Here is a 25,409-nt window from a genome sequence, read left to right on the forward strand (position 1 = left end):
GTTTTGACTATCTACAATAGCTTCCTTTAGTAAGCAACATATTCATAAGAGGTCATTCAAAATTAACAGACTGTTGTATCACTTTCAAATTAGTTTACTGGAAAGTATGTTAACAGTAAACTCACCACAAAATGCTTCTTCCATAAAAGGATCCTTAGCAAGTAATTTCTCATTAAGAAAACTTCTCACAATAACTCATCAGTTCTCAAGAGTGATAACACATACTATAATATGCAAAAAGTTAAATAGGAATATGTTATGACTTATGAAATTAGGAAGAACAGCTATCCTATAGAAAGAGTAAGATATACTTCAAGGATATATGTGAGGAGTAGAAAATGTACCATTTCTACAGCTGAGATACAGAAATCAAAATTTCAGATTACTATGGAGAACATACAGAAGCCATAAAGGCGTTAAACATACCTGGGTGCAAAGGCAGTCGCAAGGTTACTTTGGAACCATCCTTAACAAATACAGATCAGAAGAGGACTTCTAAATTTGCTTCTTTTGGAAACTTCCAAAATTCTAGGTCTGCAAAGCTCTGCACAGCAAAAGCTTCAAAGATGATTAAGTACAGATATCATACACCGCAGAAAAATTTATTATCAGAAGTAACAGAAGTATAAACCTCCTTAAATATTTAAAAAGGCTTCAGCCCTTAACAAGGAAGTCTGCATGTCTGAAACTTTCGAAGAGCTACAGGAAAAATATGACTGGAAACTAATTAACTGTGCTGGAACTTGAATGCTGTATTTGGAAGCCATCTAGAGTAAATCCATCATACCAAGCGTACCAGTTACTCCATACGTTAGTTACCCTTTGGCCCCAAGCTGAAGAGCTTGTCAGCCTAACAGCAGTTTGCCCAATTGAAGGTAACTACCTTGTCCTACCATCCTTTGCCCCATCTGCAGAAGTAACAGCTTCCAGACAACATTAAAGTCTTAAGAAGGTAAGAGATTGGACTGAAGTTCAGCATATCAAGGTCCCAGATAAGCCTTATTTTTCTGCCAAAAAAAAAAAAATCCACTTCATTGAATCATTAGAGTTCACAACAGGTTAATGAAACATACTGGTTGGGGGCATGTGGGGTGTGTTCAGTTTTAATTTTTTTAACTTGCAATCTCTTTCAAAGCTTCAGCTAAACAGGCAGGAGGACTTGCATTTTTTGCAAGCACCATCTTTGTGTTTCTACCTGCCAATTCAGTAGAATTCCAAGTAGGGCTTTTTGCATTCATCTCCATGAAAACCTTCTTGCTTTTCCTACCAAAGGTACAATACACTGGTTTTATTTAAGGTATCTTCACACATATCTGACTCTGTCTTTACCTTTGTTGGGGCCTTTGCTACAAGTGGGGAGAAGTGTATGTCCCAGCAGTACAATTATCTTTTTTGCAATACAGTAAACAAATTGCTTTTAGTGAAAGACTAGGAGGTGTTTGTTAAGTAATGGTTTTGCTCGGCAAAGCCTGTTAATCTCTCTCCCCCCTCCCTTCCCCCCTCAACTATTCAATTCAAACTAGCTTTTTTTCCTTCTCTTAACCCCTTTACCTGGAAACCCTTCTGGACATCTCCTATAGGTAAGCACAGCTTGCCAAAAAACAACTGAAAAACACTGAGGACCAGCCAGTTCTGCAGAGCTTAGCAGATTACTTGATTGGAATGTCTTGGAAGAAGTCACGTCAAAAGATAAAGAGCATTTTCAAAAAAGTGGCAATGAAAATACGAGGGCTAGCTAACAGTAAGGCAACTGAACATGAACTCCCCATGGCTAAAACACACTGGTGGTCAAAACACAGCAGCTAAATAGGTCATGAAAATTTATATACATAAAATTTGTAATACAGAATTGGGTAATTAATCGAGATTCTGAGCAGAAGCAGGGAGGCAATATGCAACTCTAACATGTACCTAACCTGTTAACCTATGCTGGGTCCAGTTTTGGGGTCCAAACACACATAGAAGTGTGGTAAAAAACAGAAATAATTCAGTATTTAACTCTGGAAAGTCTGCCTCAAGTTGAATTTCTTCCTGTCTCATAAGAGGCAGGGGTGGGGGTGGAGCAGGAGTATCATTTTGTGCCATCTAGCATCAGCACACTTTTATAACTGTTTAATTGAACAAGTTTTGAAGTTCAGGGAAAACACAACTCTGCAACACTGAGAAAGTAAGCCTTTTGTAAAAGGACCCAATCTTTCTTCTAGTGCACCTTGTACACCAGCTAATTTCATACAAGAACTTGCTTTGGCATGAATTAGAAGTATTCTCTATAGATACAGATAACTGTGTAGAAACAACAGGTTCTCGTGCCTGTTGGATCTTCATCTAGAATACCGTATTTTCATTGTTCTTTGGTCAAAATGAACCAGAACTAGAGCTTGCCTGTATATTTCCATCTTCTGTAAGTCTGCTTGTCCAGATAAAAGTAGATTTTGAAGCAGTATTTTTCTACCTCTCCTCGGAAGAGTACAGATGCAAGACAGTATCGTATAAGCAACTACTCAAACTGTAATTAGCACAAAACCAACTCCCTGTGCTGCCTTTTTTCCTAAACTCCTAATTTATATAAAATAATTTGTCATACAGTTCCTTCAGGATGAAGGATCAGTCAATATACCTGTAGTTCTTACTCCCAAATTTCAGTGAAGCCTACCACTTGTGTTCTAGGATGCCTGCTGAGCCAAAGATAAGCGTGCCAGTCAGATGCCACTGGCTGCCCAACTGCCTTAGAAGACAGTCAAGTATAAATTTATTTCTTAACCTTTGCTTTAATAATGCTTGTTTGGGATTGCATAATTTTTCAGGAAAGGTATTGCTACCACTGTTAGTATTTTGTAATGATGACTGGAAAGGGAATGTCCTTTACAGGCTACCCTGCTCTCACTCCACTGACAGGTTCAGCCAGCACCCTCACAACACCATGTATAGCTCTACCTATATCAAGCTAACGCTTCCCCCTGTTCAAACTTCAAACACTTACAGAGCTGTTTTTAAATGATCAACTGCTGGAAAGACACCTACATTGTTGTAAACTGAAGAGGAATTCAATACAACATTTGGGAATTTTATTTAAGAATAAAGCGTAACTAGAATATGAAACAAGCATTCGCAGTCTGAGAAGAAATTAAAGTGCTTGCTTTAAATGATAAACATTTTTCAAAAGTGTAGGAATACAACAAATACAATTGTGTGTGGTTCTTTTTCTTTAATGAAGAACAAGTAAATTTGATGTCTTAAAAACTTATCTTAAACCTTGTTCACTCTATGGTTAATTTCAACATGACACATGTAACTCACTTTCTAAACCAGGAGACTGTAATTATACTGGAAGAACAAAACCTGAGGTAATTGCTGACTAGAAAAACTTGGTTACAGAGTCACTTGACATCCCAGAAGTTCTCCCAGTACTTAGTATCATCTTGCTCGAGGCCACCAATTTAAAGACAAATTTGAGGAGCAAGGGAACAAAACTCATGTCCACATTTCTTTTAATTTTACTCAGAAATATAAAAGTGCAAGTTCTGTAAATTAACAACATTTACAGTACATCACAATAAATATGCCACCTTGTGACATCTAAAAATTCTAGTTATTTGAAATGAGTCATATTGAGATAGAAACTGCATCAACGTCAACAAAAATACCTGACCCAGTAAAGATAATCTTAACATATTAACTAGCAAGATGCATATTCCATTATTGCTATTAGACCATGCCTCCGAGTTCCAAAGTATAAAAACTTACCAGTTTACAGAAAATACCGTTGAAATTTTTCTCTTCACAGGCACAATCTAACATAAAAAAATAATTTTGACATTTACAACGTAGGATATTCTCCTACGAGGGGAGGAAAAAAAATACAGAAACAGATAGTGCTATTTCAGTGATAATTCACTAAATTCACAGAAAAGCTGCAATTTCCACAGAGTTAAACTGTTATATGAATATATAGTGTCTTTCCATATGCGCTCCTGGCCTGGTGAGAACAACAGGCCTTTTAGTAAATTTACTACAATTTGCTAGCTACCTTCAAGTATGTAGACCCTAGATATCCCAACACAAATCGCATGCAGGTGCTTTGTGTCCTGAACAGCCTAGTCTCACATTATATTTAAGCAGTGTGTTTGAAAGGAACTTTGTCAGTAACTACCATTTCTAGCTATTTACCCTAGAATGGACTGTATCTCCGATTTGCAAAACATTAAAAGTCAGATAGGACGAAATAAGATCTCAAGTACATTAAAGCCCATTTTTAAAATCGTTATTTGAATTCTATGCAGTCACTATATACACAATTCATTGTTTTCTAGTCAAAACTTAGTTGGATTGACCAAATAAGGTTGAACACTCATGACTCAATATTACTGTCAAAGTTGAATAAAAACCCCAGTGTACTACCTGTAACACACCTAGATTATAGAAAAATAAAACTGCTTTTTTAAGAGTTAAGTGTCTCTCCTCTCCTTCACAAACTGCAACAGAAGTGTTTAACTGCTCTAGGAATGCCTTTCATAGCAGGAATGGTGTATATTTCTAGAGAGAAATAGAAGTGTCTCAACCATTTCATTTGGCCTACCAAACAGGACATTACTTTGCTCCTCCATATCAGTCTTGCTTTAGATTCAACCTCAAAAGCAAATCAATGAAGGTTAGGTGTGGGCAAGGTCTAAAACTTTGGCAACATATTCTACAAATAGGTAAGGAAAAAAAAAAAGTTTAAGCTAAGGAATTGTTTAAGGCAGCCTGACCAAAGTAAAGATAAGGCTTTTAGATAACTATTTCCAAGGATATCGAGTTTTCTTAGCTTTGCGAAGTAACAAATTCAACTAACTTTCTAGTCAGATTTCCATTCATAAGCTTCTTTAAAAAAATATTTACCTTCCTAGAATATGGTATTACCTGAATGTAGGAGATACTACATATTACAGGCAAAAGTAATAAAAAAACTACAGATGAACACACTGATGGCCAAGTATTAATAATTATATGGTCATGATAAAAGTTTTAAGCTCTCCGAGGTATTTCAGTATTTTAACACCACAGGTTTGGAATACCATATAGAGACTTAGGATACCATAGTTATGGTAGAACCACCAAAGCAGATTTTTGGTTTTGTCTTTTGTTTGGTTGTTTTTTTAAAATATTTTTAAAGGTCACTGCAACGAAGATGTGGCAGCTTGAATGAAAAATATGAAAATCACTGTATCTGGCTTAAGTATTTTAACATAATATTCAGGATATTAAGAGCAGAAATAAGAACTGCCCACACTATAACTGCATGTCAAAGTTAAGTATTTGCTGGAATGTACCAGAAGCAGAGAATGTACCTAAATATTGACATAATTTATATGACAGGTAGGAGTTGGGTTGGGAGGGAAGGAATGAAGAATGGAAGGAGATGTAAGGTTTAAAATTCACACAGCGGTCAAAGTCACTGACATAAGCCACTATAATTTAGTAAGATTTGCTTTTTGTGGCTGAACAGTTTTCTTCCTCCTGTGCATTAGCCGATGTGCTCAAAGGAGGAAAAATAGAAGGAAAAAAAAAAAAAAAGTGTTCTGACTGTTCCCGCTTCAACATTTACACCAATTACTTTTATCGTATCATTCTAATCAAACCAGAAGCTCTCCCCTTGGCATATTTTAGATCTGGACCTATTTTAAAATTAAAAATCACACCTGCCACGATTGTTGAAGTAAATCATGTGTGCTTATTTAGGCTCACCCACAGACTTACATACAATTGCATTCAGCTTGGTTTAAACAAAATAAAAACTGAAGAGTTGAAAACACAAGGTCACTTAACCTTCCTGGTTGATTTACCTTTAGTTAAAACCGTAATCTTTCACTAAGCCATACCAACTCTGACCATACTAGGAAAGTGTCTCTGGCACAAGTGGTTTTCAGAAGAAAAGCTGGTCTTCCCAACAGCTTTTTCTTCTGCTTCATCTTAAAGTGCAGAAACTGTGGGAACGGATAACAAGACTTCCTGTCCGTCACTGTGGAACTACTTCCCTTAGAGAGGCTAAGGCTGCGTGTATGCGGACATGCAATCTGTTCTCAAAGTCATAGCCAGCAAATTCCTCCTGGGAAGAAAATAAAAGGAAAAAAAAATAAAGAAGGAAACCATGTAACCATTAGCCTCCTTCACTTTTCAACTTTTCACTTTACAACGTGATGATAATTTTACTACTCATGCTTAAGAAGTCACGTTACGAAAGAGACCGAAGGAAAGAGGTGAACTGGAGATTGGATGTTGCAATATCCCTACATAACCCCAAGTAACAGGATTATTACAGAAATTTCAAGTTGGTGAAGAGCACAGAAAGCTTCCATTTCCAACATGCTGTTTGGATCCCATGTAGTTAAACAGCACCTGGCAAGTTCTGCAAGACCAAAAGCTCTAGAAAATCCCAACGTGCCCAAGGCAGGAACCAGTTGGAAGAGGCAAGGAGGGGAGAGTTGTTATTTTCAACCTTTCTGTAGCCAAATCTTAATTGAAAAACTTGGCAAGGCTCTAACAGTCCAGGAGAGGTCACTAGTGTGGGCTCTGTGCTATGACTAACCTAGAAATACGTATCTACATAATATACATATATGTGTATCATATACATTAATGTATATCTACATGACAGTCTTGTAGATTACAGGTGAGGGACACCGACACTTAACTGTACTCCCACTGCCCCAAATCCCCCAAAACACAACCTCTCAAATGCCCTCATCTGAAAGATAAATCTGAAAGTATCTTAGTTTTTTTACCTTGGCTTGGAGAAGTAAGGTTTTGCCTCTTGGCACAGTCTACAAAAAGACAAATATTGCATTAGAAATGCATTGCAGACCTTGCAGAGAGTATCTAAATATATGGCCCGGTCAGTCCAGAATAGCATCTTTATCTTGAAAACAAGGTATCCAACAGACAAAACCCTTTCAAATTAGCAAACTAGAAATACTAATGAGGCACCTAAAAAAACGCAGTATTATGTATCTCGTCTTCTACAGAAAAGGAGAAATTACAGCTTTAAATGCACATTGCTATTGGTGATGGTGAGCTACAATCCATGAGGAAAGAAATGAAGCTACAGATAAATGACTAATTGAGTAATTTTTGTTTCTTACCAGAAGTTTAAGCCATTTATCTACAAAGTAAGTTACTAGATTTTAAACATTAAAAGTTGTTTCAGAAATCTCAATTTCAAACCCTTAAGGAAAATATATGTATTTGCAGATTAATATTTACTACCAAAAAGCTCATGTTCTATTTTTTATCATGCAGTACCTTTTTAATTTAAGCCTTACAAATAAATAATCAACTGCCCGATAAGACAGAAAAATATGAATATATGTATTTATATTGGTTAAGTTACATTCAGTGCCTAAGAAATCTACAACAAAAAAAAAAACAACCTGTAAACTTCTTGACATAACCATATTCAAATCCTGAAGAACTTGATTAGAATTAAGTTTAAAACAACAAAGATGATTCAGATGACATGGTAAACCAAACACATAACGGTGAATAATAATTTAGTAACAGCATGGGGGGTTTTATACTAAAATGCATATTCATATCCGTATCTGTTACTCAGGTCTCCAGCATGCTCAGCCTCTCAGGCAGATGTGATTTGTAAAATCCTGTTCCCTTTTCTTTCTTAATGATTACAGAGCTCTCGCATGACACCTCAGCTAGGAAATGGAATTTTCTATAAAACAGCATCCACTCACCTGTAATTTTAGCTCTTGCTTTTCCATATCCCATCCCCCTTTATTCAAGTCAAGCATCATTTACCTCCGCATTGCCCAAGTGCCAGGACAGGGAGCTTCCTGCACGTCTTTAATGTACTAAGCACTACCACAGCTTCTCAGTACAGCCGCAAGCTGAGGCTTGCTCAGTCCTCAAACATCCAACACTAACCACATTCAGTTACCGTGTGCACATACTACATTTAAAGCAGGGAGGAAGGAAAGACTGCTCCCACATTCTCAAAATCTTCAGATTACAAAAAGGTGTAGTGGGTAGCAAAGTTAAGAGACACCTGACATAATGAAATGTAAATATGAACACGGAAAAAAGGCAGCAGGAACATTACTGGACTCAAACCTCCCTACCAGGCTTCAAGGCCCAGTTCCAAGTCACAGGGCAGCAGGGTTTTCAAAAAACAATTATTTTTAAAAGTGTTTTCTAGTTTTGTCCTTTGTCACAATAATAATTTCTCTTGAAAGATTTTCCTTTGCTTCCCTCTTTAAGGGGAAGGTTCAGCTCAGATTATTAAATCTGACAAGATCAAAACCAACTGAAAACAGAATCTTAAGAATACGATATGCTATCAGCCCAACTACTTTCTACACAACACCCAGTGATGTGGAGGTTCAAGTCATTACCCTGTAACCGCTTCCCCTACCTTGCAATCTAATTCAGGAAGCACCACGCAATGTGGCATAAACTCCAAGTAGTGGTATTACATGTCTGAGGAGGGAAACGGCACCAAGAGTGGTGCAGAAGTTGCCCTAGTTTAAGATTCTCTAGGCTCCCTAGGAGGCAGGGCACGTACAAAGACCTGAACAATCAAATGTATCATCAACCAAGCCATGCGGACAGTCTGAAAGCCAGGTGGTTTATTTTCATCTTCATCCTCAGTAACAAAAACTTCACTAGTCAGAGTGAAAGCCAAAACGCCAACAGGAGCAGCTTTAACAGAATTTAAATGACTGAAATCACTTTACTTATACATCCCCTACAATGAAACTGTATAATCGTATGTGTGCCCTCAGTCCAGCTAGGTTCCCAAAACACAATGATGTGCAAGATTAGGAAGACACCAGTCTTAAAGCATGGGGATAAATAATCCCAAAGTAAAGACTTCTGAAAAACACTGTATCATTCCAAATAAAAGTTTGATCCCAAAACCATGGAGCTATTTTACGAAGGCATCAATTTCTATTTGGAGAGGATAACTACAGGTAAACTTTGAGCTTGAATAGCATCCAAGAGGAAATCAAATACATAAGGATCCTGGGCATTCACCATATTAAGTACCACCTGCAGACAACAAATCCCTACCTACCCAAGGCATTCTTGGCACACCTCTGCTGCCACCAGCAGCAGGAACACTAAGGGAAGTGAAGAGGGAGAGAAGGCTTTGCGTCTGGAGGAGTAACAGAAGTATTGCCATACCCCAGTATTTCTATCTGCTGTTTCTATAAGGCACATGAGAAAATGGGCATCATGGCACAATCAGAGAGGTGAAAAGTCAAGTCTGGTGCTTTCTGCAATAAAGTATTAAATAATAAACAAAACAATGTGGTGCTACACTCATCAAAATTCTTGCTTTACTGCTTCCTGCAGGTTTGCAGGCATGTTCATTGTACTGCTAGAGAAAGACACCACTAATGATCAGGAAGGTAACAACTGCCCTGAAGAATCCAAGACTCAGGCTCTGGGTTTTAAGTAAAAATCAAACCCAGTAACAACAAAACAAGCCATTGCAGTGTTATCTAAGCTCCTCAGAATGTCCTTACAGCTCCCGGTATTGAAAAATTCAGACTGTCGCCTAACACACATTGTATGTCTTGGTTTAAAAAAGAAAACAAAGTAGTAACTTACTTTACAGCAGGTATAAACCGAATTTTTAAAACTTAACATACATTATTATCACCTATAAACTTTGATCCATTGTTTGTATAGTGGTATTTTGACTCCCCACCTTAATTTTAAGAGTTTAAAATTAGGCTATGCTATTACCTCTGGATTGTCTAACAAAAGACAGCCAAGTTCATAGCAAGCATATGGCTGGACGTATAAGTTGTTTTGACGACACATTTCATCTTTAGCAGCTCGCTGAAAGAACTATGAAAATTAAAGACAAAAAAAAGAAAAGATTGCAATAATACATCAAAATTGATGGTTTGATACTTCAAAAAAATCCAGAAGTACAATTCAACATTAAGCACTAGAAATCAGCCCACAGCTAAAATGAGAATACATTAACAATTTCCATTGGTAGAGATTCTTTAAGCTAGGACCTAGCCATTTTTACCAAAACTACTGTATCAAGGCAAAATTACTTGTTTGGATTTTTTACCAAGTAAATATGGTTGACCATTTCAAGAGTTTTCCAACTTCATATTGAAAAACATATTAGATCTTAACATCAGAGATGAAGTACACAGATTACTTAAGATATGCTTGAGAAAAGACCAAAAAAAAAAAGAAAAAAAAAAAAGAAAGAGAAAAAAAGATGTAAAGCCAGCATCAGCTCCCTTGTTGCTTATTGGAACAGAATTGGATTCTGTTTGAGGGAGGTGAAAAAAAAAGTTGTGCCTACAGATTAAAGCCTGGAGCAATGGCAAAAGTGGCAAAACGATTCTTTGATAAACAAACCTCTCAGTATCTAATAGGTCTGGAGGTGAAGCAGCAAATCTATGCTTTCGAAAGGTCAGTCTCAAAGTTTTGGGTTTTTTTAGAAAGTTGAATTTTCTTTGTTGGACAAAGTAAATCCAGCAGAGCAAGAACTTGCCCGTTCATCTTCCCAGCTTCCCCTTAACTCTTGCTGCTACAAGCCACTTTAGCTGCCATGTTCATTCAACAGAGCCAATTACCTAGAACATAATGAAGACACGCTAAACCAGAAGATTTGAAAAGAACCTGACATACTTTGTTGGAATTAACAAAACAGAATGATAAATAGCACTGAAAACTAATGGCTTGCTTAACACTCTTACTCAACAATACTTACTGTTCAACAGAATAATTCATACAATAGGATTACTGGTGTAAATTATCATTTAACAACTTACCTGAACAGCATCTTCAGAATTCCCTAAGCATTTGTGTATGGCACCAAGAAGCAAATTCCTCAAACCAACAGCCGATGAATCATCAACATCCTGACAAGCTTAATGAAAAGATTCCAGTAAACAAACAAGGTGGATTGAAATCCTTCCTTATAAAAGAACTGTGGTCTATGGTGACTTTTAGTTTGATGATTAAATTTAACCAGAAAAAGGAGATGCTAGGAACATTAATATAAATTGAAGTAATTCGGTTTCTTTTAAATACAACCCATTTTATGTGAACCTCATCAAGTAATGTGTCACTCATGAGAACAATTCCTAACAGGAATGAATGGGCTGAAGTCAAAGGCAGTTGGTGCATTCTTCTCACGAGGAGAGGAGAATCCATTCCTCTACTGGTCTTTGAAATACACACTAAAAGGTAAAGTTAAGAAATAATCACCACCTCCTGCTGTTATGGGAAACTGGTTTGTCCCAGATACTGAAAGAAAAATATATAGTCCAAGTTACAAGGAGCACAGGGCAAGTAGTTCAGCTGATTGTTCTGAACTGAAGCCAAGTCACAGGCACACAAAAATCTGTCCTGGACTTAACCCAGACTAGGATATTTTGGCATCACGGTTCTCAGTGCTGAGAGGATAAAGCTTATTTGCCAGACCTTAGCTGGCCCACAATCCAGGGACAGACTGTGCCTAAATTGACAGGTGCTCTGATTCCAGAAAGACCTGAATCACAATGCGCATAACTGTCTCTAGATTAATCAGGCTCCATTTTGATCAAACTCGTTAGCACCAGCTCTGTTCAATCAAGGCCAGTTACATGACGAGCCATTTGCACCTGCCTGCATGGTCCCCTCCAGGAAGGCCAGGGTACAGGGAGGCCCGCAGGACTTTTTGTTGCTTCAGAAGGAGTTGAACTGCTGCACCTGGAGCAGCAGCTCCTTTAACTTCACATTCTGCCTCATCTCCTAAACCCTGCCAGATCTTAACTAGCTCTGCATTCAGAACACAGTTAATCCACAACCCAAATAAGCCGCCTATGAATAACTAAGAGTAGGCTGCATGAAGAATTTGGATGTTACACAACACATGATGCTGTCAACTCTCACTTGTACTGCAAGTCTCAATTTACTTGGCATTTCACTTACAGAGATACATGTGGATACAAATTAATTCCTGTAAGTCAACTTCCAGCCCTGAGGAAGTCTGGAAACTTACCCCAGCAAATTACACTCCAAGTGTTCAAGAGAAGAGGAAGCGAATACATATAAAACTAAATCCTCTACCATCTCATCATTCTTCAAATACACATAAGGCACAGCAATAACACTCATCATGCAGAAAATTTTAAACCAGGGATCGCTAATGCAGACACATCTGTGTCATACCTAGAAAAAGTCTGTGAATTTTAAGCTATACTGCTATTTCACAATGAAACATGAACCACTGATTAGAAGCTTATACAAGGAAGATCACAGCTTCTGAATGTACCAGGACTACATACTCTTTACAACCTCTAAAGCTTATTGTTCTGAGGGTAAATGACAGACAAAAAATTCCCAAAATTTATTTTTACATAAAGTAAATCTAATTTAAAAGTCTTCAGCATTATCTTTGGGACTAGAAAACTAAGGATGTGAATGTAACCCACTATCAACACACAATTTAAATAGACAAATTATCTTAAAATAAAACCAGAACAAAATCCCACAACGAGTCCTAACTCTCAAGTTAAAGACTGGTGGTTTTCTAGCTTAACATAAAAATTGCGTAGTCCACAAGATTTCACAATTATAGAAAAAGGGAAGTATCTCAGTGGCAGACATTTTTTATTACCTGCTAATTTAGAAAATAAACCAACTTGAAATTGTTTGCAGAATGCAAACAAGACTGATTGCTTGGATGTCCTGAAAACAAGATAAACACTGCTACAATAAACTTCACGTGACATACATCCAAAGACATCCGGAGTCTAAGAAAGAGGCAACTATAAAATGCTCCTTTCACCTCTAAGATGGTCCCACTGGCCAAGATAAACAGAACCTTTGTATGATAGATGACCTCACAAGCTACATATATCCTCTTAGAAGAGAGCTGACATCCAGAAATGAACTGCTAGGTTTATTTTATTTTTTATTATTTTGTAGCTAGGTTTAAATGAGTTAAATTCTGCTTAGTGACTTTGGACAGTAACTATCATGCTAGTATTTTGTTTTAAACAATGGGCAAACGCAACTGGTTAAAAAACGACCATACATAGCAGGCAGTTAAATTTCCAAAAACCTAGAAAAATGGTAAAAATAAAGCATTAAGCTGAATCTTAATGGGTCATATTTTTTTTGTTACTCAAACTGCTTTGCTATGACACATGCACGTAAGTTTAAATTTTCATGCTACAACAATCAGCTACTCCGTGCAACAGAAGAAAATTACACACCTCATTTACAAAAGTAAACAAATAAAGAATAATATTGTACCTTGGCTCATATGCTGTAAGTTTGAGAGGGAACAGTTTGGAAGGGCTTTCCATAAGTACAATACTTCAATGGATGCCAGGACACAGAGCTCTTTGGTCGGCATTTGTTTTCTAAATCTATCTGCCTGCAAGGCAGGGAGAAAGAGGGGAGATCTGTCATTGATCCCTTTATAGGGAACACAGTATTATTCACAAGTTATACCACCAACAGCAATTCTAACTGTTTCATGAAAGCATCCAACAATTTTATGAAAATAAAGTCAACAGTAACTGAGCTTAAAGGTGTTAAGACTAAAAAGCAAAATCTTTCAATTAATTTAAAGGCTTATATATTGACCACAACCAATGCTTCCTTGTATGCAGTCTGACTTGTTTTACTGTATTTCACAATCCCAAGTACACACTGACTGGATGCTGAAATGGTAACATCTGCAAGATCATCAGTGGGAGATATTTCCTGGACAATTCCTAGCTTTCAAAACAACTAAGGCTTTGACAAACAAGACAAGATAAAAAGAAGTAAAAAAAGGCTAAGCTAGAAGGAAAATTACTAAAGCAACTACAATATCATGTATTTTTATCTTTAACAATTACTGTAGTTGTAAAGCGAACAGCTAATTCGCATTTCCTTTGCTAGGTTCTTACAAGACATGACACTATTGTTTTCCCATCTGAATCCATCCCACTAATTCTACAGAAGCAACACAGCAGAAAACAGATACATCCTTCAAAAATAAATACTGGTAAAGAATTCAACAAAATTACCAAGTGTAATTATTGTACTGAAACAAGTCAGCCTGAGCTAAACCAAACCTTTTTCACTGAAAATTGTTCAATCTGATTGTTTTTTCTTTTGAAAAGCTTCTGAACTTCCTTGAACACATTCTGAGCACCACCGACATCACCAGTGGCTCCTTGACACACTGTAACAACACAGAAACAAAGATGTGTTAACACTACTGGGATATGAAACAGGAAGAATTAAGATTAGATATCATACAGTCACAGCAAAAAACACACTCACTTCCAGAAAGGATCCAGACCAGGGATTTGACAAAACATGCAAACTCCAACTCTCCCAAGTAACCTCTGTGATCATTAACAAGTCAATACTTCTTTTTCATACCCATTAAAGGAACTAGTATCACCCAACCTCTAAGGATTTATTTATTTAATCGTTGCAATACACTATGATATGACCTGTCACTACACAGACAATCAGAACACATTGGGTGCAGGAGGGGAACATTCATGTACGTGCACACACATGCAAGTGTACATTATATAAACAAAGGAAATTATGTAAGTGAACTCTGGCATAAAGCTGCATAAGCAGCAGGCAGTGTGGAAGGCACTATGTACACTACTAAGTTTCCAAAACCAAAACAGTGCCAAAACCTTATCACATCACCGATTTATCATTTATCTAACACATTGAATATACTCACCTGCCGTTAAATAAGCATAGTAGCACTGGGACCACCTGGATTCATTTTTAAGCCTTTCAAAGGATTCAAACGCATCTTTGAAATTCATCTCTATCATGCTGCACCAACCTAAAAGCAAGACTAATTTAACTTCAGAGAAAGCACGGTAATTCAAATTTGGTGTCAACATTACTGAAACAGAGTCTGTTACGAGAGCTGGAGCTAGTTTAACAACAGTAACTGGAAAACTTAAAACAAATTGATGACATACATTTAAAGCCTCATTTAAATTCATTGGGAAATGCTGAATTATAAGAATCCATACAAAATAATGAATCTACTTCAAACCAACAACAAATCTATACAGACACTAAAAGCTCTTTTTTAATTATTTTTAAATAATACCATATTTTTGTCAGAGGCTGAAACTTACAAAGCTACTACTTTCTCCCTTATTCTTCCCCACTGACAAGATCCCTTAAGGAGTCACATTTAAAGCTTGACGCAAAGTATCTTCTCCAATCTAAAGGCTCGTACGCAAATTAAGAACATACAGCCTATATCGCGACTCATAGATATAGGTCCTGCAAACTGCGAAACAGACCGATTAGGTTTTGGCACAGAAATGGTGATTCCACAGACAAATTCAGATTAATTAATTCCTCATTTTTAATAATATTCTGTAGGTGAACAGTTTGCCCTTGATTCTGCAGTCTGCTCTCTGATTTTGTATCACCTTATATCTGCATAAAACAAAAACCTGTTGAATTCTACTTGCCCAAACAAGACAACAGGATTATCACCATAGTCCATCCAAGACAAAAGGCTAGTATTCTAAACCCTTTTTTAAAATCGTAATTTAAAAAAACCAAACACAACACACTTTGTTCACTGAAGTTGCTAGTCTAAACTTGAAAGTGAGCTATTTATAGATTAAACATATCCAACTTACCTATTTCGTATAAGCAGACATGTTGAATCTCCCTTTGGTCTGTTGCAAGTTCCAAAGCGGTATGAAATGAGGTCAAGGCACTATTGATTTGACACTAAGAAATGTGAAAGAAGAAAAAAAAAAAATTCAGATGCCTGAAATCTGTATTTTTTTGGATAATTTGATTTTGATAAAGAGAACATTCAGACTTTTGTTAACAGGTATTTAAAATAACTATATGGTTAAAAAGAAATAAATGAAGTTTCTTACAGATTGCACCTCTGGTTTCATTAGATGATGGAGGCACAACATCCCACTGAGAGGAAAACCTCAAAATTCATTTCAGACTCTAGATTATTTTAAATGAGCTAAAATCCACCATAAAGCTAACCATTTGAAGAAGAGCTAATACTAATTCAATATACCAGCTCTATATTGCAATTCCTTTGGCCAGCTTCTTTCCTCCCAGCTTTCTTGACCTGATCACTTCTGAATGGAAATATGGGCAAATTATGAGAACGCCTTTATTTACAACAACAAACAAGCATCTTAAAGAGGTCCCATGGTGAACATTTTTCCATGTATTTCATATTCATGATACGAAACACAAGAGAAAAGCTGAACTATAAGAGGCAAGGAAAGTAAAAATCACCAATACAAAGCAACTCAGAGTTATATTTAAATGAAACTCCAGACAATGCAAAGCATTTGCTTTGTAAAGTACTAACAATCAGTTCTACCACGTACAAGAGTAAAAATTAAAAACATATGGTAAGAAACTTGCACTCTAAAAGTCATATTAAAAGAGAAATGTAGGACACCAGTTCAAAAAGGGAGGGAAGGGGATAGTAGAGGAGTTTAATAACATAGTAATGATCAGCAATAACTTACAGCCAGTTCAGAATCTCTCTCAACCTTAAAAATCACTGGCTACATTCCTTCTATTTTCTATTAAGTCCTAACCTAAATTAATTGTGTTTGTGCAGTAAGCTTTTGAATAATCTCATTTCTACTCTTAATGACCATTCCACCTTTAAAAGTCTTATTTTTAGTATCTGCCAATAAAGTTTAACTTTATGCACAATAAAGGCATCTTTAATATTTAATTTTATTTTTAACTATTTCACCTTCTTCCACATCCCTCAGTAACAACTTTAAGCAAAATTTAAACTTTTAAGTTGATAGAGAATTCATAAATGCTGCATGACATGAAAGAAGATAAAAAGACATATGAGGAAAAAAAAAACATTTTAATAAACTCATTACCAACAGCTTAGCAAAAAGAGGCTGACTGTTTTATAAAAACTTGAACGATAGCTCTTTTGACTACCTTAATTACTAGTTTCTGCAGTCTAGCATGGGACTTCTCCGTAACACTCATCACAAAGAGGGGGATGCAAATCAACATTTAATTAGTTTTATACAGACACACTATATATCCCAATATGACCTATACCCACTTCAATAGTGTTCCTATATTTATTTTCACATACAATTGTGTTGATACAACAGAAGAATCTTTAAAGTAAAAGAAACCCTTGTAAACGCAAATCTGTCATCTACGCAGCAACCATAACTGAATTAAAAAAATCCTGCAGAAATCTGCAGCGTTATATCTTAAAACCACACAGAGAGCGCTCTAAACTGATTTTGTTAGATCTTTCTTGTCTCACCAGGGAGAACTTTCACTTGCTAAGTAACAATTGAACTGTAAATCATATATATTGCATCAAGACAGGGCAAATGCCAGCAAAGGGATCCACTGCTGTACCAATATAAACACTGTACACTTAGAAAATAGAACAGCAATTAGACTAAGATGCTTGTTGGCATAGCAGAAGCATATACTACACAGAAAGACAGGGGAGTTATATTTGCCCTTACAGTTACCAGGGAGCCTCCAGCAACATACACCTTGTTTACTTTTGAAGCAGCACATTCTCTGTACTACACATTACTCAGCTGATGCTGCGTCACCCCAACATGACTTCCTAGAAAGCAATGAGCCCAGTCTTACAGAAAAAATAAAATCAGGTAACATCAGCTTAGAACTTTATCTTTGAGCTAGGAAGTTTAGAAATGCAGTAAACCTATTTTCTGAGGAAAACGCAAAAAAAAAAGATCTAAATATTTAGCCCTCTGTGAAGATACTTTGCCTTCTAAAAACCTAAAACCAACATGAAAATATAAATCACTTATTTGTAGGGCATGTTATTCCACACAATGACTAACGGCAATTACATCACTGCCTGCAATGCCATACACCAGCCTGGGGCCCCACATGAAATACTGACCACCCAGCAATACACAAGATCAGTTAGGTGAATAGTCAATCTTCTATAATCCATTTCTCTAATTGTCTAGATCTCTCAAACGTTTTAATATCTGCCTTAAGTTTAAGCACTAAGTTCAGTAAAGTACGTTTCCGAGACATTCCTTAATAATTGTAGTTTCAATCATGTCCAGGGATTGTGACAACATGCTAAAACATGATTTTCTACTCTTAGCGTTAACTCTTAAAATAAATTATTATCCATTTACTCTTTCAAAGAAGAAACAAACTATCAAGTCCCAAGAGTCTGCAAGTGTTACTTCATGGCTGTCACCTGAAATTGATGTTTTTGAGATTTCAAAAAAATATATATACACACACACTTGTAATTCCTTCAACAGGCATCACTCATGTCTCTCTTGGACACAATACAAAGACAAAAAAAAGATTAATTCATAAAGTGTTTACTATACAGACCTACATAACCATGACGAAGATTATTGAAGCGAATGCGAAAATCACAATCTTACATTTCTTGACTTCAGATTAAAAACAAAGACACAGTGATTCACCAACTATGCATCTACAGAGCTTCCTGAGCTAAGGCAGTTTCCTGAGCCAACGCACCCCTGCAGAGCTCTTCTGAAATCTCAGGACCTCTCTATTCTTTATCAGCACCATTAATTTGTAAAGCTTTTAAGTCATCATGCTCGTAATTAAGAGGAACACAGCAAACAATATCTAAAAGGGGACAATTTACACTGGAGGACACTGTAGCGAAATTTCAAAGCCTGTGTTTTCTATTCCTTAATACCCCCTGCCACCAATTTTCCCTAGACATGCCACAAAATCGAAACGTATTAAAACTAGGTTTCTGTATTTTATAGCCTAGAACAAGTAACTAGAGAAACCAAAAGAACTCCTGAAAAATAAACCTTGACATTATGCAAGCCCTGAAAATTTCTTAAGACATTATTATGACTTCATTCCAGAAAATTCATTTAAGACTTTTCAATGCTTATTACTACTCTTGCCCTCAGGCTACTTTTGCATGCCATACCCTCCCACCTCTAAATAAGGATACCACTGATACCAAGATGTCTACAAAAGGTAACTAAAAAAGCAAGGGTACTTGTAAGTATTACATTTAAGCCTGCAATAACACTGCATATTTTCACCAGCCCGCACATCAAACACACTGTAGCACACCTGCTTTGCCTGTCAGCTGGAGTATTTGGTACTTTTTCCTTCACTCTTAGTATGCACCTATACCAACTGAACTCTATAGATCAAGCCTTAGGTTTTTGTCCCAGCCCCAGAGATTTCTTGTCATTTATGTATACATACCCAGAGTCCGCTCTCCATTCCAAAAGAGAAGCAATCTTGCCCAGTTCACAATTTTGTCAAACACTATTTTGGCTTTATACCCTTACCACTCTCCATATGAAGCTATCTATTTAACTATTTCTAAGTGGGGTGATTTGTACTATTTAAAAAAGCAGGTGGAATTTTTAAAAAAGTGTTACTGATTAGGAAAAAAAGAAAAAAGAGAAAGCAAAATTGCAAGCTGAAAAGCAGAAATATGTAAGATTTAGACCACCACCTTTTACTCTACCTTCTACCATGCTACAACTGTGCCTACCTTTCACTACTTTCACTACTGGCCATGATACCACACTCCAACACTTTAAGTAACAGTTTCAAAGTAAATTGTTATTAACTAACATAATTACTAGACTGGGTTTCAGACCAGTGGGTTTCAGCGGCTATTATACTGATTATATTTTTTAAGTACCCTTTAGGCATGAGTATAAAACATTATTCTCACTTGGGTTTAGTAGCTTAAACTTACTTGAAACATCATTACCAGCTTTAGTGGAAAGTATTTCAGAGACAGAAACAGACATTCACATAGAAATACCTGCGAGGCTGGAATATGTACCATACAATCCTAAGTCAAGCACAGCTATAGCTATGCCCATAAAAACAGCCAAGTGAATTAAACAGAAGTCAGGAAAACCACTACTTTCAATATGCAGTCTCTTAACCACCTCTTTGGGGGAGGAGGGGGGGCACGTTTGAGCAGCCTACCAGTGCAATCTTTAACTTTCTGGTGCACTTTCGTTCCAGCTTTCCCAGATCATCCTCCTCTCCTTTCCCTTAACTCATTCATTTCAATAGTCTCCAAACACTTTCAGACTTCATTTCTCAAAAAAATGTGAATCTGGGAAAAAAGCTGAAAAATAATTTGGTCCACATTTAGAGTACCTGTTAAGGCTGCCACTTAGAAAACCAGTCTGTTAAGGCTTTTATTGACTAATACTCATACATGCTTTTTGGTGCACGAAGCATTATGCAGTTACATGTTCTTCATTTGTCTTTCACAGCACTGTCGCTATGAAATCTTCCTTTCTCCTCAACTACCATCTCTTTGGCAATTTTCTCTTTTGTCAGATCTGTGTCTCACTGTCCAGTCTTGCATTAACTGCTTCTGTCTTTTGAAGTGTTCCCCTTCCTCTAGTGTCCATGGCTGAACTATGCTTCTTAATGTTTCTTTTCTCCATAGAAAAAACCCATACACACATAGAATACAGGTGTATGCAGACTTGCTAACAGAAGCTGAATATACCATCAGCTCAGCTGAAAGATACCCAAAACATACGCAGGATGGATCTAAGGCTATAAAAGAAATCCAATGGACTGAGTGCTAGTAGGCTCCAATACAAAACCTACACTGACCATTACTGATCCGAACTTCCACAAGCTCTTCTGTGTAACAATGTCTAAGCTGCCTTTCATCTATGTACAATTAAATGTTATCACAGAACTGTTAGAAAATAAGACGTTGAAGACTATAAAATCTATAAGCTTCAGCACAAGGTACCCTTTTAAGTGGATATAGGTTAAAGCACAGACTTCCCAGTTTCATTAAACCATCTGAAAATAATATTCTCATGTCTGGTGGAAGGAATTTAAACTTACCTGTGTATTAACAATTTCAAGGAAGACCATTTAAACATTCCCCAGACTTTGCAAGTGCTCTCCTCACCCACCTTGGAGATGAGGTTGACATTTAGATTATAAATTAATATGTTGATTCATAGAGTACATATGCACTTCTGGTTCAGAATGGACAATGGATGCTCTAAGACCCATGCCCGGATTTGAGACATGTAACCACAAGTGTAGTGGCAGTGGCATGGGGAGCTGCACTGGATTTCTGCACACCAGTCACATATCTGCCTTTACTATGATGCCAACAACATTTGAATAAATGAAGCCTGTAAATCCATAAGAGTCTACAGAAGAGCCAGACACATTTAACCAAAGCATTTAGACACAGCAAAGCCTCAGTGATATGGTACCACTTCAAACAAAGCAATGATGGCAGGGGAAAGAGGCTGCTGAATGGAAAAAGGTTCATGCAAACAAATACCTGAATAGCAAAGGAACATTGTAATTCCTGTTAGTAATCAATAAGCTTTCTGCTGACTAAAGTTCCAGCTACATAGCATAACACACAGGATTTTGCCTGCCTAAGCTAACTAACTTTGTTAATATGGCCACACTGTCTTGCACACAAACTATTTCACTTGCAGTTAAACTTCGGTATCTATATATGACATCTTTTAATGCACAAATACTACAAGACAACGTGTTAAGAACTCTCCTTTGAAACATAATGGTACTCCAGAAATGGACTGACTACACAAAACTGACACTCATCCCAAACCTATCCTCTGTGTTTACACATAGGAACATATACTGTTTATTGACAACTTATGTTTACGCTTTTGTCCTAGCTTGCCCTGCAAGTCAGAAGAAATCAGTTGAATTTTATTCTTCATTACACTAAACGTGGGGGGGATGACATTCTGGTAGTCAACATATTTACCTTTTTAACTGCACTTGCATTCATTGTGCAGCTATTCCTAGCAAATTTGATTTTTACCGTAAGAATGGAATGTGCATATACTTGAACAAAGACCATTAAAATCTTTCCTACTTGGAAAACAGCAATACTTCTCAAAGACTCACAGCTTGCCTGTGCCAGTGGAATTCCCCAAATGCACTCTTTCAGAAAGACAGCAAAAAAAAAAGAGAAACAACATCCAAAGCCCATGCAAGAATATACCTGCAAAATCTGATAGGCCACTGAAGCCTGTGCCTTTGTTCTATTATTGTTGCTACTTCCCTTAAAATATTAAGCTGTATTTGAGAGGTAATTGCAAATGCTAGCAAAGAGCAACCACCAAATATTAAAATCTGGATTAGCTCTTTTCATTATGATGCTGAGATGAAGAGTTTGAACATTCTGGGTTTGTGCTTTTGTGTTGGATTTTCTTGTTAATCTAATTGCTCTGGAAATATTCTGGTCTGATGAAAGCAGCAGGTAGGAGTTGAATAGTTTCAAGTACTCACCACCATCTTGTATTATCAGAGATTCTTAAAGAAGTACTCAGCCAAAACTCATGAAGCTGCTGCAGTGTTTGAATAACACTCTGCAACAGCATTCACAAACACATTTTCAGTGAATACATTTCTGCTTGGGTCAGAGCTCACCCTTAGCAACAGAAAACATCCTGGTTTGACCTCTTAAAAGCAAAAGCAGTTATTTGAGGGAAATCATTGCAGAGAATTAGCTGTATATGAATAATATATAAAATGAAAAGAGGAAGATAAATGCTATGTACTCAGCAGATAACACTCAGATTTTAGCTTGACAAGCAAAACTGAAATAGCTATTTATACCACAAGAAACTCGTGAGCGGCCAAAAGCACTTCCTTTTAGCATAGAGTTACAAATGTATCAAGTAGCTGAAAAAGAATTTCCAAGTGCCATTAATTCAGATAGAAGTAGTGGAAGAGCAGATTTGTCGTGAACTTGAAACTGGGAAGGAGTTAATCCTTTCTTATCTTCCCATGTAACTATATTCTCACTCACAATTTGCTGAAGCTTGCACAGTTTATTCACATCAGAAAAACATAAAATAACAAAAGGTGGGGAAGAGAAATCTGTCAAAAGGAAGAAAACATGCAATACCTCTAATCGCTGTATTCTTCCCTTGAAGAACATAAACAGAGAAGAATTTGGATAAGCAGATTCTTTTTTTGCAAGAATTTCTTTTGCCTCTTTCAATCCTGCCTTGTTATCGCTGCCATCAAGGGCAAAAAAGGGACGAACAACTGTGTGGTACCACAAAAGAGCTAATCTAAAAGAAACATAAGAGTAAAAAGGATTACAGCTCGTAAACAGAGACTGAAGGATAACATCCTACACAGGCAAGTTTTTTAAATTACTCTGACAGACAAAGAAAGATATGAATCTTTTCTTAAACAACCTGGCTTTAAAACAAACAACAATGCTATTGCTATACAGCAACGTACTCCTAAACTGCACCTGAACATACAATTCAGTGCACATGACCCAAAGGTAAGGTAACAATCAAGCTCAAAGCATCAAAGCAGTTCGGCCTTTAGAACTCTAGATTTCAGAAAATAAAAACCCGACAGGAAGACTCTGAAAACAAATTGTTCATTGCGGGGGGGGGGACGGGGACGACTGACGACACACGGGACATGACACACAATATGACAGAGGGATGACCCAAAAAACAAAACTAAACACACATCAGCAGACACACTTGAAATCAGTATCAAAAAGAAACACATCCAGTGTTCAGGAGAACAGACATCTATATGACCTGCATCACTCCTGGAAACAAAGGCAGAGCACAAAGATTTCCAAGACCATTTGAAGGAGGAAACACCTCCAAAAATACCATTTTTCTTCCCCAGAAAGGAGAAAACCCCCGAATCAACAGGAACATTTAATCTTAACCTTTCTTAACCCATCAGAAATCTGATTCTTCTCCTCAAACAGAAGAGACTTTAGCTCTCCTGTCAATGTTTCAAAAATGACATCTGATGGTACCTGCAGTAGGTCCAGTAATAAAAGCACTGATTTGGAGATAATGGGATAATAAACCCGTTTATGAAGGCAGTTTAAATTAGGTCTGGCTAACCCTTTGCCTCATAAGACCACCTGAATGCAGTACAAAGGCTTGGGGAAAAGGCTACACAAAAAACACTCTTCCAAAAAGACTCATTTTACTCAGATGCTAAAACTAAAAATACACAGGAAGAGATATTTGGCTGTTAGTAAGGATAAACAGCTAAGTGAGATCCATGACTCATACAACACGGTATGCTCTCTATAGCAGAGACTATAACTCAGGTAAATCTACTCAGCCTTCAAGGAGTGCTTTTATTTATTCTGCTGGCATATAAATTAATCACAATAACAGGTACTGAAGAATACAGTGAAGAGCAAACCTCAAATACATGCAAATAACTAACAGCAGAGATACCTCATACACTCCGAAGTGATGAATTTACTAAAACATGGCATGTTAAACAACAAACTACAAGTTTATTTTACCTGCTGTTGTTTCCTTTAAAGCAACATGACTTTTTGGTTTTGACTTTTTTCCAGTTACTTATTTTTAGTATTAAATTATCTACCAAAGCATTTCAATATAGCTACTCACGTAGCTAAAGGGGCCTTCATGTCCTTACTTTCACTTGCATACATCAGTGAAGAAAGCCCCTGTAGGCGGTCTCCAGGAAAACCCAGCAGGTTGATGATTTTGAGCAGGTTTGGGGGCACCATGGATATGCAAAGATGAAAAAGTCCATATCCAAAGCTAACAGCACCTTTCAGTCTGTTTAGCGAATCCTCCGTTACACCTTCTGCAGCAATATGATTATCATTTGCAGCATCAGAAGTCAAGGATTCCTGAGTTGTTTTCTTCTGATATATTTCCTGAAGTGTATTAATGTCCATATAGCACTTATTGTAAATTTTCCAGGCTTTTCGGAGTATCCACCCACCTTTTATGTATGCTAAAAATCAAGGAAAAAAGTGTTTTAAGGACATATTTCAGAAGTAGAACATACTAAGTAGCGAATGCTATTTCACAAATCCTAGGATGCTCTCTCTATTTGCATTAATTTGTTCTATCAAGGATTCTGTAATAGCTACTATCCTCTCGAAGAGTTCTGTTATACTGGGCACTACAAACTTAAACGCTTTTCAACCACAGACTTTAAAACAGCATGCAATACAAAGGGACTTCCCTTCAGCTGTGTAGCAATTCAACTGTCTAGCAATTCAACTGTCAGAAAGAAATAGAGAAATGAAAAAACTCAATGCTGGATTCTGCTCCACTACAGAATAGAGATGAAATGGCTGCCTGACAGAGAGAAGCAAAGCTCTAGGAAGAGATTACATCTCTTAAGCACAAATAACGTTAAAAGACAGTTGATGGGAAAATACCGAAGCTCCTTCCTTTGGGTTATATAATAAGGTTTTCAACACCATAATTTCCCTGCCCCTCATACAAACACACCTTACAAGTAAAGAAAAAAAAAAAATCATAGGAAAAAAAAGAAGAATGAATAAATTTTATGGCTTTAAAACATTTTTCAGTTGCCTAAATTTCTCAATT

At 36.8% G+C, this 25,409-nt stretch overlaps 1 protein-coding gene across 3 annotated transcripts in view; it reads right to left on the reverse strand.

The window, feature by feature from the left end:
• Nucleotides 1–3,050: 3,050 nt before the first annotated feature.
• Nucleotides 3,051–25,409, reverse strand: part of TTC39C (tetratricopeptide repeat domain 39C) — a 44,980-nt gene continuing 22,621 nt past the window's right edge. The window contains exons 5-14 of one of the 3 annotated variants that reach the window (XM_080380590.1): nucleotides 24,450–24,804; nucleotides 22,943–23,111; nucleotides 15,648–15,741; nucleotides 14,717–14,824; nucleotides 14,082–14,191; nucleotides 13,270–13,393; nucleotides 10,797–10,894; nucleotides 9,742–9,846; nucleotides 6,762–6,800; nucleotides 3,051–6,085 (exon numbers count right to left, since the gene is read on the reverse strand). In XM_080380590.1, coding sequence (XP_080236716.1) covers nucleotides 5,996–6,085; nucleotides 6,762–6,800; nucleotides 9,742–9,846; nucleotides 10,797–10,894; nucleotides 13,270–13,393; nucleotides 14,082–14,191; nucleotides 14,717–14,824; nucleotides 15,648–15,741; nucleotides 22,943–23,111; nucleotides 24,450–24,804 — 1,292 coding nt within the window. In that variant the 3' untranslated portion in view covers nucleotides 3,051–5,995. Of the gene's footprint in view, nucleotides 6,086–6,761; nucleotides 6,801–9,741; nucleotides 9,847–10,796; nucleotides 10,895–13,269; nucleotides 13,394–14,081; nucleotides 14,192–14,716; nucleotides 14,837–15,647; nucleotides 15,742–22,942; nucleotides 23,112–24,449; nucleotides 24,805–25,409 lie in introns of all 3 variants that reach the window. The other 2 variants (XM_080380589.1, XM_080380591.1) reach the window with 2 other exon arrangements.

The sequence above is a fragment of the Falco punctatus genome (genome assembly GCF_963210335.1).
Source record: "Falco punctatus genome assembly, chromosome: 3".
Classification (NCBI taxonomy): Eukaryota; Metazoa; Chordata; class Aves; order Falconiformes; family Falconidae; genus Falco; species Falco punctatus.